Source organism: Oxyura jamaicensis, chromosome 20 (genome assembly GCF_011077185.1).
Source record: "Oxyura jamaicensis isolate SHBP4307 breed ruddy duck chromosome 20, BPBGC_Ojam_1.0, whole genome shotgun sequence".
NCBI classification, from domain to species: domain Eukaryota; kingdom Metazoa; phylum Chordata; class Aves; order Anseriformes; family Anatidae; genus Oxyura; species Oxyura jamaicensis.
The window spans coordinates 5,646,846-5,658,336 of NC_048912.1; the positions used below are offsets into that span (position 1 = coordinate 5,646,846).

Genomic DNA, 11,491 nt, shown 5'->3' on the forward strand with positions numbered 1-11,491 from the left:
TCCTTTGTAGACTTATCAGTGAGATGTTTAAGTAGTGCACGGTTCAGGCTGGGGGGCATCCTCTGTAACAAAGAGAAATACTTAAGGAGATCAGAGCAGGAATGAAGAAAAGCCCCAGGAAAGAATCCCAGCTGAGCAGAACATACACCGTGGAAGAGCAAATATGTAAGTGCTATTAAAATGCTGGAAGGAAAACAAGAGGTAGGAGGGATGAATCAGGAACGAGCTGAAGTCGGGGTATGATACAGCACAGAAGCAAGCCCAAGCACACACATTGGATAGAAAGCAGGTAGCTTGTGCTGATGGAGGTGTGCTCCTATAGACTACGGAAAGCAGTCAAATAAGGTCAATACATTGACAGCATCAAGGAGCTTTCAGGGAATGGAATTCCATTCCTAAATAGGACGAGCGAAGCATTAAGGCCAGGATGACTGCAGCAACTGCGGCATGCTCCAGGAGAGGCTGAGAGGGCAGCAAACAGCAATAACAGGCCTCGATGCCCACGAGCAGAGCATCCCCCGGGGCACGGTGCAATTATCAGTGTTTTCAGGCCCATAAGCGACTCTTTGAGACTGGTCAGGAAAACCCATGGGAGACACAGCTTGTGATTTACAGATTTTGGTCACAGTATCTCAAGCTGGGTCTTGTGCTCCAGAGCCCCACGTGGGGCGTGGTGACCAGCAGAAGGTACTCAGTCCCAGGACTCTGCAGGCATATAAGCTCTGAAAGAGAACTGCAAGAGGATGAAGCCTTTTAAAAGAAAAGGGCTAGCTAGAAAGGATAAGAATTTAAGTGGATGGTGTGAAATTTACTTAGTCACCCTTTGAGAGCAGAAGGATCAGGAGAGCTGTTGGTCAGCAATTTGTTCGTTTGATCCTACACAGCAATTCCTATCCCTGAGCCAGCTCTCAGGACTACCACCCTGCCAACACCACAAGCTTCAGGCACTAATGACAACAGCTTGGCTTGAGTCTGTCCCTCCACCTGCATGAAACAGACACATTATTTGCTGCCTTTCTGCAAAGGAAACTAACCCATGCTGTGGGGGGTGGAAGCATCAGTTCTTTATTAGTGTCAGCTACAGTAACAAATAAAACTACAGAACCCAGTGAGTTCTCTAAAAGGATGATTCATCTGCACTTGGCATTTCCTGGGCAACTGAACCGGGCTGGGTTCCACACTACATTTCACAAGACACTTTCAGAAGAGAAGAGAATTAACTTTGGAACTTTTATACAGGTGCAGGGAGGAAGCAGCAAGGTTTACAATACACACAAGAAAACGGGATGGGGCATTGAAGACAGACCAGTGTCACTCTATGGCCATAATTCCAGAAGCACGGCGAGGTGGCTGCTGTTGTTCTGCCAAGGCAATGTTCTCAGGACTCGCTCCCAATCCTAGTTAGAAAAAACAAAGAACACACACATGCATTTTTCAGCCGCTAGAAGAACAATTTGATCCAGACAAGAATTCACAGGTCATCTCTGAACTTGGATTAACTCGGCATTTCCTTGTGATGACAAGTCAAAAAAAATCATCATATGCAAAGGGGGAATTGCTTGCTGATGAGTCTGTCCCACACTCAGCAGCAGGGCTGGCTCTCCTGATCTATCCCATGTAGGAGCACCAACATTTTTAAATCTTATCTGCTGACAAGGTTCTGCAGCACCAGCGCAGAAGTCCTAGGAGAGGTTGTGCCAGTCCCCCCGGGAGGGCAGAAAAGCAAGGTCCTTCCCTCTGCTCCTTCCTGGCAGCACAGGTGTTGCCCTCATGAACACAAGGGGAAGGGGGCAAGGAAAGGACCACACAACTACGTTGTTGCAGTACATTTAAGTCTGGAAAATGGAGGATAAATCACATGATTTGAAGTGGAGCATCACGGTATATACAGCCTCACTTGGTCTGCAGAAGAAACACAACCCCCAGCTTCAGTCATAAGCCACAGACCTTGAGCACATGCCAGCTCCTGCAGCCACCCCAGCGCGTACCTGGGCTCACTGCAGGAACGCCGCCGCGCCGCCCTTGTGCGATGTCTCAGTGGCCTGGTGCGCCTGGAGAACAGCCACAGCTTCCTCGATCTGTGCAGGGAGCACAAGTTGGGGAAGGGAGGAGTTGCTTTGACACGGGAGTGCACTGCGCAGGAACTGCAGTGCTCCAGGTCTCAGTGCATCTCCCACACAAGCCCCACTTCTAGAGGGTGAGGGGATTAATAAAAACAGTAATAATAAACCTAAGCCTGCTGCTTCTGCTAGAACGTGGATCAGCCCACAGACCACTGCTGCCTCCTCCCTAAGGAAGTGCTGGGGCATTTCTCCTTTTCTGTAGGAGTCACAAGAGGCCAGAGTGAACTTGAGCTTCTCCACAGGCAAGGCTGCCCAGCAGCACCCAGCAGAGCCCAGGCTCCTCCAAAAGAGTGCCAGAAGAGCAGGGAAAGTGAATCCTGCCCCCAGGCAACAACAAGGCAATGCAGTTGATTCCTTGTGACTGTTTTTATGGGAACCAAAAGCTAAACATTCACTGGGATTAAAAACAAAACTAAGTAAATACCATTTCCCTATTTCATTCTGGAGAGCAATGCTCACCCTGCCTTCTCCCCTTCTTGCTTCCTATCCACCCCCAAACCACCTCAAGGGCTTGGCCATGCTTCCAGAGAGTTGCTCTGAGCTCTTCTTGCTGAAGGCAGGCAGACGCAATCAGCCTGGGGCCCCGTCTGTCTGTCTCTCACTGAACAGAGGCAACTACTTTATCTTTCTACAGATATTAAGTCCTTGGCCCATGTTCTGGGCCGCAGCCACCTTCCCTCGTTTAGTGTTTGCAGCAGCACATACTCTGCCCTTGGGACACGGTGTGTTTGGGCACCGAGTGCCTCCTACCTTGGAGTGCAGGGAGTCGGGGGACTCCAGGAGGAGCAGCAGCTCCGAGTTGTCGATCTCCAGCAGCATCCCCGTGATCTTGCCAGCCAGCGAGGCGTGCATCGCGTGGATCAGCGGGTAGAGGCGCTCACCTGCTCCAAGCACCGGGGAGGACATCAGTGAGCACTATGCAAGAACTCTGGTCGTTTCAAACCCAGTGCAAGCCCCCTCGCCCTCCCAGCCCTGTGCTCCCCTCTCCCCTACCCAAATTACTCTGCTCCCACCCCTCCCTTCAGCAGGGAGGGTTTTGGCACATGGAGGGGAGCTGCCAGGTGAAGTGGGCACCAGCTGCAGGAGGTGGGCAGCACAGGCACCATGGAGCTCTGCCATATCCTTCCTCCTTTTTTTTTTTTTTTAAGGCAGCATATTATCAGAGCAATCCAACAAAGGCACTCCCCTTGCAGCTAGGTGTTCTCTGGTGCATTTAAGCCTGCCTGCCCGCGCTCAGAGCCCCACGGTCAGGCAGCAGGATCACCCACCTATCATCTGCTTCTGCTCCTGAGGAGGGGCTGCTGCAAGCATGGATGCTGTCAGCGGCTCCTGCCCCTGGACGTGCACAGCGGGTTCTCCCACCTGGATAAAGCAACGCAGAGAGCAGCAATCAGGCTGGAAGCAATGCACAAGTTCACCGGTGTGCAGTACGGTGCTGGTCCCTGGGCACGGCAGGGCGTTTCACCCTTCAGAGCTGCTGCTGCAAGCTCTGGCACTGCCTACTTGTACCCCAACGCCAGCTTTTAGGAAAACCAGAGCCAGGCATCGCCTCCACATTGCTGCAGAACCCAGATCCGCAGCCCCAGGAAAGGAACCCATCACACCAGTTACAACCAGAGCCGCGGGGATCCCACAAGGAGCACGCCCACGGTGCAGGCGGGCGCTACCTGCGGGGCCCCGGGAGGCACGCTGCCCAGCGGCTGGATGTTCCTCACGGCCGGCGAGTACTTGTACTGCGGGGCGCCCCGCGGCAGGGTGGGCGAGGAGGGCACCCGGGCACTGACCGTCTGCGTCCCTATGTTGGCTGCAAGAGGGAGGGAAGAGATGGTTAAAAACACACCCAAACCCAGCTGAACCCCGCCACAGGCTCAAACAGCCCCCAGGACAAAGGCAGCGTCCCCAGGATGGGTGCTGCCCTCCCACCCACTGGGCTGGGCAGAGGGCAGGAGCTGGCCAAGGCACCCACACCTCATCCCCCTAGAGACCCCCCTGCCACGCCACAGCTCCAAGCAGCCTGGACACGAGCGGGTTTGTCTAGAGTCAGCCTCAGCAGCAGGTGAGAACCTCTGAGCACTGAGCCACAGCTGTATCACCACCTTTAAAGAACAGATGCAAGGAGCAGTGCCCAACACAACCAGTCTGGTATCACAGACCTATCCCTTCACCCAAACACCACAACGTTCCCCAGAATTTACTGGGGACACCGCCCCAGCCCCATCACCACCTAAACTCCCCCATGAGCAGTCGCACTATCCCTGCACACCCAGCACGGCGGGGCCTGAGCCGGGTCCCCCCGCACTCACCCACTCTCTGGGCCTGGGGGGACACGCGAGGCACTTGGGTGGACGCCTGTCTCATGGTGCTGATGTTGGACAGCAGGCGCCGGGGCTGCACGGCAGCTCTCAGGATGGGGGTGGCTGAAGGATACGCTGCTGGAGAGATGGAGCACGATTAGCGAGGCCGCCGGGTAGAAATAAACGTGGAAGAGATGCTGGGAAGGGGCCGTGGCTGGGAAAAGCCTCCATGGGCAACCTGAGCCCCAGTGCCTGTCACCAGTGAGCCCCGCACCAAGGCACTGCCTGCTTTCCCAAGCACTGACTCCCCGTGGCTGCATGTTTTTACATTTTGTTGTGTTTTTAGAGAGCCCTCGGTCCCCAGTGCGGCCCAGCTGGCCCCGAGCACCCGTGGGGACAGACGGACGCACTCACGGGGAGGCCGGGAGGGCTGCGCACTCCAGCGAGTGGCGGGGCGGACGGGGACAACTGGGCTGGGGCTGTAGAAAGTAGCTCTGGTTTGTGGCTACGGAGGGAGAACACGTTATATCCAAGGTGACCCGGGAGCTGAGCCACATCAGATCAGCCCAGAGCAGCATCTCAGCAGCCACCACAGACAGCTGAGCCAGAACCACGCTCTGTGGCACGCCAAAGCATTTTTAAAGATCTTAAAGATCTGCTTCCAGTCCTGACAACTACGTTTCCTCCAGCACATCCACTTATCTCCTCCCCACAGGCTTTTGCACGCCTCTAACCCTTCTCCCTCCCCTCATTTCATTACTGGGCTCTTTCTCCACACTTGAACCTTCACACCAAACTTCTCCTTGGTGATCCACCAAATTTCCAGCCCATAGCTGGAGCGCCTCAAGCCAGCTTTTCCACACGCCCTGCTGCAGACTCGGCAGCTGGGCACCACCAGCAGCCGGCACACACACAGCTCGGCACAAAACGGAGACGTGCTCCTGGACCTGACCACCCGCCTCCCCCAGCACACGGCAAATTCGGGTCCCCAGGCAAGGCTGTCACTGCAGGACGGGAGCAGGGACTCACCTGAGGGATGGGGGGTAGGAAGTACCCCGGGGGGGGCTGGAAGGAGCCAAGGAGAGGGCCGGGCAGGGCCCTCATGGTAGCTAATCGCTGCATGTACTGGTTGGTGAGAATTGCTTTCCGCTCCTCTTTCCTTTGTGCGAGGGCAACGTAGAGAGGCTTAGTGCTGACGATCCGCCCGTTCATTTCGGTCACGGCCTTGGTAGCCTCTTCTGGAGAGGAAAAACATACAAAGCCAAACCCTTTGCTGTGGCCACCCTCTGTCATCACCTAAAATTGGATTAGAACAACACAGCTAAGTCCACACATCAGCACGGCCACCCGCAAGGCACAGCACGGTCGCCCCCCCCCCCCCCCAGCACCCACACCCCAGGTGGGACAAGTCAGCACGGGGTGCTCCCGCGGCTGGGCTGCACTCACAAGGGTGAATTACCCCAGGGGAGGGGAGGACACAATGGGATGAAACCCAAAGGTTTGCTGAGCACCAAGGTCAGTCTGGGCCAGCCCGAGATCTGCGACCTGTGACCTTCCCTGGGGTCTGCGCCAAGCCCTGCAGGACCCAGAGATGCTCTTGCATCTGCTGCTTGCTCATGAGCAAGTGAGGGTTGCATGTTGTCACGTTAGTGCAGAACCACGTGAGCAACCGTGCGGCATTGAGAAGGATCCTCTTTTCAAGTGCCACATCCTGCACTTAGCTGGGCTGGGAAAACTCAGCAAGGCTACAAAGTACTTGCTGAATCAGTAAGTGTTGGACACAAGTGCCACATCCTTCACGCTTGGCTTGAGATACAAGCCATCAGCAGGGAGCTCTAGCTCAACAGGACGACTGTCCTGACCCCTTTCCAAGGGCTGAACGCGCCGGCCAGCCCAGCCCTGGCCCCTCACCTTTGCACTGGTGATGGTGCCGTAGGGAGAGAACTCCTTCCTCAGCCGCTCGTCGTCTATCCCATCGTCCAGGTTCTTCACGTACAGGTTGACCCCCTGCAAACGGGCAGAAAAGCGGCTTGGCCTCCTCCAGAAGGTACAGCGGGCTCCCCAGACTTAGAGCAGCTTTTAAAGCTGACGTTTCGTCAGCAGCTTAGCCAGGAGGTGGGACAACCAAAAATACTCCAGTGAGATCAGTGACATGAAGAGGAGCCAGGGCTGTGCGTGTGCTGTGCTCACAGGGGAGATGCCCCCAGCAAAGCGGGGCTCAGGTCACTGCTATGAAGTTGCTCCAAGAGCTCAGGAAACCTCCTAATTCCCAGACTAGTATTTTATTTCTGGAAAAAAGCAGGCCAGTTTGTTCCCCTGCCAACACTACCCTGGGTTTAACTCTCTCTCCTCTTTGCTGATACTGCTTCCCTGGACATTAAGGATGGTGACCAGAGCCCCGCGTGGGTACTTGTATCACAGAAGGACACATCCATGGTGTGGGTCCTCCTGCCCCTTACCTGGTACCTGCTCACTCGCTCCTGCTTGATCTGCTCAAATTTCCGTTTCAGCTCGCTCTGCCGCTCCAGCCGCTTCTGTGCCCGGCCCACGTACACCACCCGCCCGTTGATCTCCTTGCCGTTCATGTCGGCCACGGCCTGCCAGCAGAGAGCACGGCTCTGAGCACCGCAGACCCCCGCCCAGCCCCACCACGAGCAGAGACCTCCCCAGGCAAGCGCAGGGCAGGGGCGTTGCTCTCAGAGCCCCCAGCAAGGGCTGGCCCTCGCGGGTGCTGCCCTTCCAGGTACCCACGCTGGTACCCAGGCCTGCAGGGACAGCAGGTTCCCACTCAAGGACAGGGGAGGTGACCGGCTGGGACAGTCGACAGGCAGTCGAGCTGCCCACTGCCTCGCCCCAGTGATTTGCTGCTTGCCTTCTGGGCTTCTTCGTGCTTCTCAAAGTTCACAAACCCAAAGCCCTTCGAGCGGCCGGAGCTGTCCATCATGACTTTGACGCTCAGAGTCTTTCCTGCAAGAGGGAAGGAGAAATTGTTCTGAAAAAGGGTGCCCACCCAGGGCACAGGAGCAAGCAAAGCCACCACGAGGCACCAGTGCAGTGAGGAGATCAGTCAAGTGGCAGGAGGAGCTGCTGGATCCCTGCTGCCACATGGGAAATGGAGGCTGCGGGGCGGCCAGCACAACCCCTCCCACCCAGGATGCTGCTCACATTGCCACTGGCTTTTTGGGTTCTGTGGCCAGAAGTTCTCATCTCCCTTCATAAATGGATGCACACATTGGGTTCACCTGAAGGGCACTGAGATTAGCTGAGCACAGACACTGCTGTGCTAACTCGTGGACTGTACTCAGCCCTGGTGCAAGAGGCGTCCTCCAGTAACAGGAGGAACTGGGAAAGCCACTTGTGCTTTAAATCCAGCCTTAACATCTCCTATTTCTGGGGCTCCTATACCCAGTCAGCATGCTGCTTTCAATACAACTTCAAAAATAAACAAAATTCAAAACCTGCAAATCCACAAAACTTTAATTTGGAAGGAAGGAAGTGGCCCCAAAAGAAGAGAACACCTAACGGTATCCTCTGCCATTACAGGAAAACGCACGTGGCATCCCGACAGCTTACGTCACTGCAGTCCTGTGGCCACATGGTGTGATCACAACAAGAGAAGGGCTCTGTATTCCAGCCAAGCATTCTCCCCATTTTCTTTACAGTTGCCCCAACTCCATTTTACCAGACATTCGGACATTTGGCTTCAACAACCACACTCACCAAACTTGGAGAATATTTCCCGCAGTCTGTCATCATCCATGTCATCCCCGAAGTTCTTGATGTAGACGTTGGTGAACTCCGTCGCCCTAGCCCCAAACTCTGCGTCGCGCTCTTTGCGGGATTTGAAGTGGCCAACAAACCTGCAGGAAGCAAGCAGAGGCCCATGAACTCCCCACATGCTCTGCAGGGGGAAAACAGAGGCACCTGTCTTGGTAGGGGCCAGGAGAGACCCTTGCGCTTCAGGCGCTGCTTGGGTCACCCACTGAAGCAGAGGGAGCACTGCTACAGGCTGCAGCCCCGTCCTGGGCACAGCCAGGGGTGTCCCGTCCCCCCCCCCCCCCCAAAAAAAAAAGAGGATGACCACATTTCAGCTCTTTCTCTGAAGTTATCACCAAGCCCTTCAGGAAGCTGCTTGCCTCCACAAGAAAGGGATGTACGGAAGCAGCTCACAAGATCTGAGGTGATGCAATGTCAGAGGGCTGGAGAACAACCAAACCTCTTCCTGCCCCAGATTATCTGACCCTGATAGCGGCGATCAAGGACCAGCCCTGCTTTGTGGGCATTCATTGCACTGCCTCGGCAGGAAAACACAGCCCTGGGTCAGGTTCCTTCCCCACCACCAGGAACGACTCAAAACCACGATCACGCTTCCATCAGCACGGGCCACAGATGACTCACAGCTCCGGAAAGCAGAGCTGTAACGCTCAGCTGGGAAGGGAAGGGAGGAGACACCCAGGGCAGGAGGCAGCAGCCTGAGCAGGGCACGTGTTTGCTCAGAAGCATGCACCAAGCTGAGGGAAGAGTGCCACGGCAGGCCCAGGGACGCTCCTCCTCCTGCGCTTACACCTTGCGGTCGTTGAGCAGCATCCCGTTCATGGTCTCGATGGCCCGAGTTGCTGCCTCCTGAGTCTCAAAGTGAACAAAGCCATAGCCACGGGATCCGTTTTCATCACAGACCACCTACAACAGCAGGGCAAGGAGAAATAAATTTAAAGAGAAAAGTAAAAACCACAGATGGTAGTTTTCTCCCAACTTGCACATGAGTTAAGTCTCAGGGAAACCCACCCTCCCTTCTCAGGGGCGTTACCCTCGCTCCCCTGCCACCCCACTCCCGCAGCAGCGCGGTGTTCAGGTGCTCACAGGTTGCAGGTCAGGGACCACGAGGAAAAGAGAGGGGTGGGTGCAGGGAGGAAAAGCACCCTGTCCCCAGGGGAAACGCGGTGGCTTGTGGCTTCCATGAAGGCAAAGGGTAGGAATTCAAAAGAAATTTTGGAAGAGAAGCAGGGAAGTGAGTTTCAGCTGATGGGAATGCACTGCCAAGAACTTGGGCAAGCCCCCTCCGCCGCAGCACAGCCGCAGACACACACCTTGCAGGACAGGATGTTCCCAAAGGCCGAGAACGTGTCGTACAGGGCTTTGTTATCAATGGAGTCATCCAGGTTCTTGATAAATACATTTCCGACCCCTGACTTCCTGAGCCCGGGGTCTCGCTGGGACCACATGATTCGGATGGGCCGGCCTTTGATCACCTCGAAATTCATGGTGTCCAGGGCTCGCTCAGCTGGCAAAGAGGTGAGCACAGAGGGAGAGAACGGTCACAGAGATGGACCTCCTTCCCCGTCCTACAGCACACAGGACGGGCACAGGAATTGGGGACACTGCTGGGCACCTCGTTAAGCCAAACGAGGCAGGAGGCCTCAGCACATTCCAGAAGCACCTGGCAGCAGCACATTAATCTCGCAGCAAGCTCGAGTTTGGCAGATGCCCAAGTCATTTACTGGGTAATGACTCTGGTCTCCAGGGCAACTAACCCAACACCTTCCCATCGCTGCTGCCTCCCTCCAAAATAAGTCTCCTTGTGGGTAATTCTGCCACTCAGTGCTGTATTGCTGCAGTCAGCGGGGTGAGAAGGCCCTGCCTGCCAGCAGGGACATCACAAAGGGGACATGGCTTCTCCTTGGCATGAGCTGGCAGGGCAGAAGGGGGTTTCAGCGCCCTTCCCCATGAGCTCAGAGGGAGGAGGCTCTTGCAAGTCCCCTTCCTCTCCCCGTGTACAAACCTCAAGCCCTGCTGCTGCATCACCCCCCAGTCCCCGAGATGGGCCGCCACCCAGCCACAGGAAAAGAGAGCACAGACCGGGGTTAACTGCAACCAGAACCCATCCTCAGCAGGGTATCAGCAGCCCTAGCAGCTGACACATCCCCTCAGACAACCGCTGGCCCCGCTCCTCTCGCACCACCCCAAAGGCGTAAGGCAGCCCCTCGGGACCACCCCGCACGGGGCTCACCATCCGCCGGCTGCTGGAAGTTTATGTAGGCATAGCCCAGCGATCGGCGCGTGGCAACGTCCCGGCAGACTCGGATGGACATGATGGGCCCGGCGGGCGAGAACTTCTCGTAGAGCATGGCTTCGGTCACGTCTGGGTGGAGGTCCCCCACGTACAGAGAGGCTAACGGGTAGCCGGGGCCGCTGGCGTTCATGGTGTTCAACTGCAAAGCTCAGCTGTGAAGGGAGACGGATTTGAGACACAGAGCGTGGGTCTGGGTCAGAGCAGTCCTTCCCCAGGAGGGACCTCCACGAGATGAGAAGCCCCCAGAGCAGAACACAGCGGGGTACCGAGCTGTGTGAGGAGACAGCAGCCAGCACTCAGGATCCCCCCGAAAAGCACAGCTTCCAGCTGGAAACACGCCTCCGAGGCTCCTACCTGAAAGCCCCAAACCCCCCGGGCCTTATTAAAACGCCCCGGGGGGGGGGGGGGGAGGGGCAGGGGGGGGGGGGGGGAATGCACGGCGGGCTGAGAGGGGCCGGGGCCGCGAAGGGAGCTGGGGGAGAAGCCCGGGGAGGCGAGGGACGATCCCCGCGTGCACGGAGGGGCCGTGCGGGGCTGTGGGCCCCCCCCATCCCCTCACTCACACCGAGCAGCTCCGGCGGCTCCGCTCGCAGCGCCGCTCCCGCTGCGGCTGCTGCCAGCCCCCGCCTCTTCCCGCGGCGGCGCCGGGGGCGGGCCGGGGCCGGGGCCCTCCCCGGGGCCTTCCCCGCCCTCCGCCGGCTCCGCCCGGCCCGGCCCGGCCCTGCCCGGCTCGGTTCGGTTCGGCTCGGCCCGGCCCGCGGCACCGCCCCCGGGGGCAGCCGGGCGGTGCGGCTCCAGCCGCCCGCTGCCATCGGGCCGCGGGTCCGTGCCAGGCCCCCGCGGGTAGTTCCCTGAAGGGGCAGTCCCAAACTCATCCCACAGCCGAGGGGTACGAAATACGGGGACGAGACGCCCAGGAGACACGGGCCCGGCTCGGCAGGAGTCCCTCGCCCTCAGACACCCCTCAGCGCCCCTCAGCACCCCGCGCCCCCTCGCCCCCAGAG

At 57.4% G+C, this 11,491-nt stretch overlaps 1 protein-coding gene across 3 annotated transcripts; it reads right to left on the bottom strand.

Moving 5' to 3' along the window:
• Window positions 1-1,042: 1,042 nt before the first annotated feature.
• PABPC1L (poly(A) binding protein cytoplasmic 1 like) lies at window positions 1,043-11,188 on the bottom strand. 3 transcript variants are annotated; one of them, XM_035344246.1, is made up of 16 exons: window positions 11,051-11,188; window positions 10,425-10,639; window positions 9,505-9,698; window positions 8,982-9,097; window positions 8,138-8,277; window positions 7,290-7,384; window positions 6,877-7,014; window positions 6,329-6,424; window positions 5,447-5,713; window positions 4,832-4,922; window positions 4,427-4,552; window positions 3,791-3,927; window positions 3,392-3,485; window positions 2,874-3,004; window positions 1,989-2,078; window positions 1,043-1,397 (listed from the first exon to the last, which is right to left on the bottom strand). In XM_035344246.1, exons 2-15 carry the CDS (start codon window positions 10,615-10,617, stop codon window positions 1,995-1,997), a joined length of 1,902 nt encoding a protein of 633 aa, XP_035200137.1. In that variant the 5' UTR covers window positions 10,618-10,639; window positions 11,051-11,188; the 3' UTR covers window positions 1,043-1,397; window positions 1,989-1,994. The 3 variants fall into 3 exon arrangements, 2 of the variants coding, with proteins under 2 accessions (XP_035200137.1, XP_035200138.1); XR_004755596.1 differs by lacking the exons at window positions 1,043-1,397; window positions 1,989-2,078; window positions 2,874-3,004; ... (1 more) ...; window positions 4,832-4,922; window positions 11,051-11,188 and having other exon boundaries at window positions 3,792-3,927; window positions 10,425-10,617; XM_035344247.1 differs by lacking the exons at window positions 1,043-1,397; window positions 1,989-2,078; window positions 2,874-3,004; ... (2 more) ...; window positions 4,427-4,552; window positions 4,832-4,922 and having other exon boundaries at window positions 5,499-5,655.
• Between the last annotated feature and the right edge of the window lie 303 nt (window positions 11,189-11,491).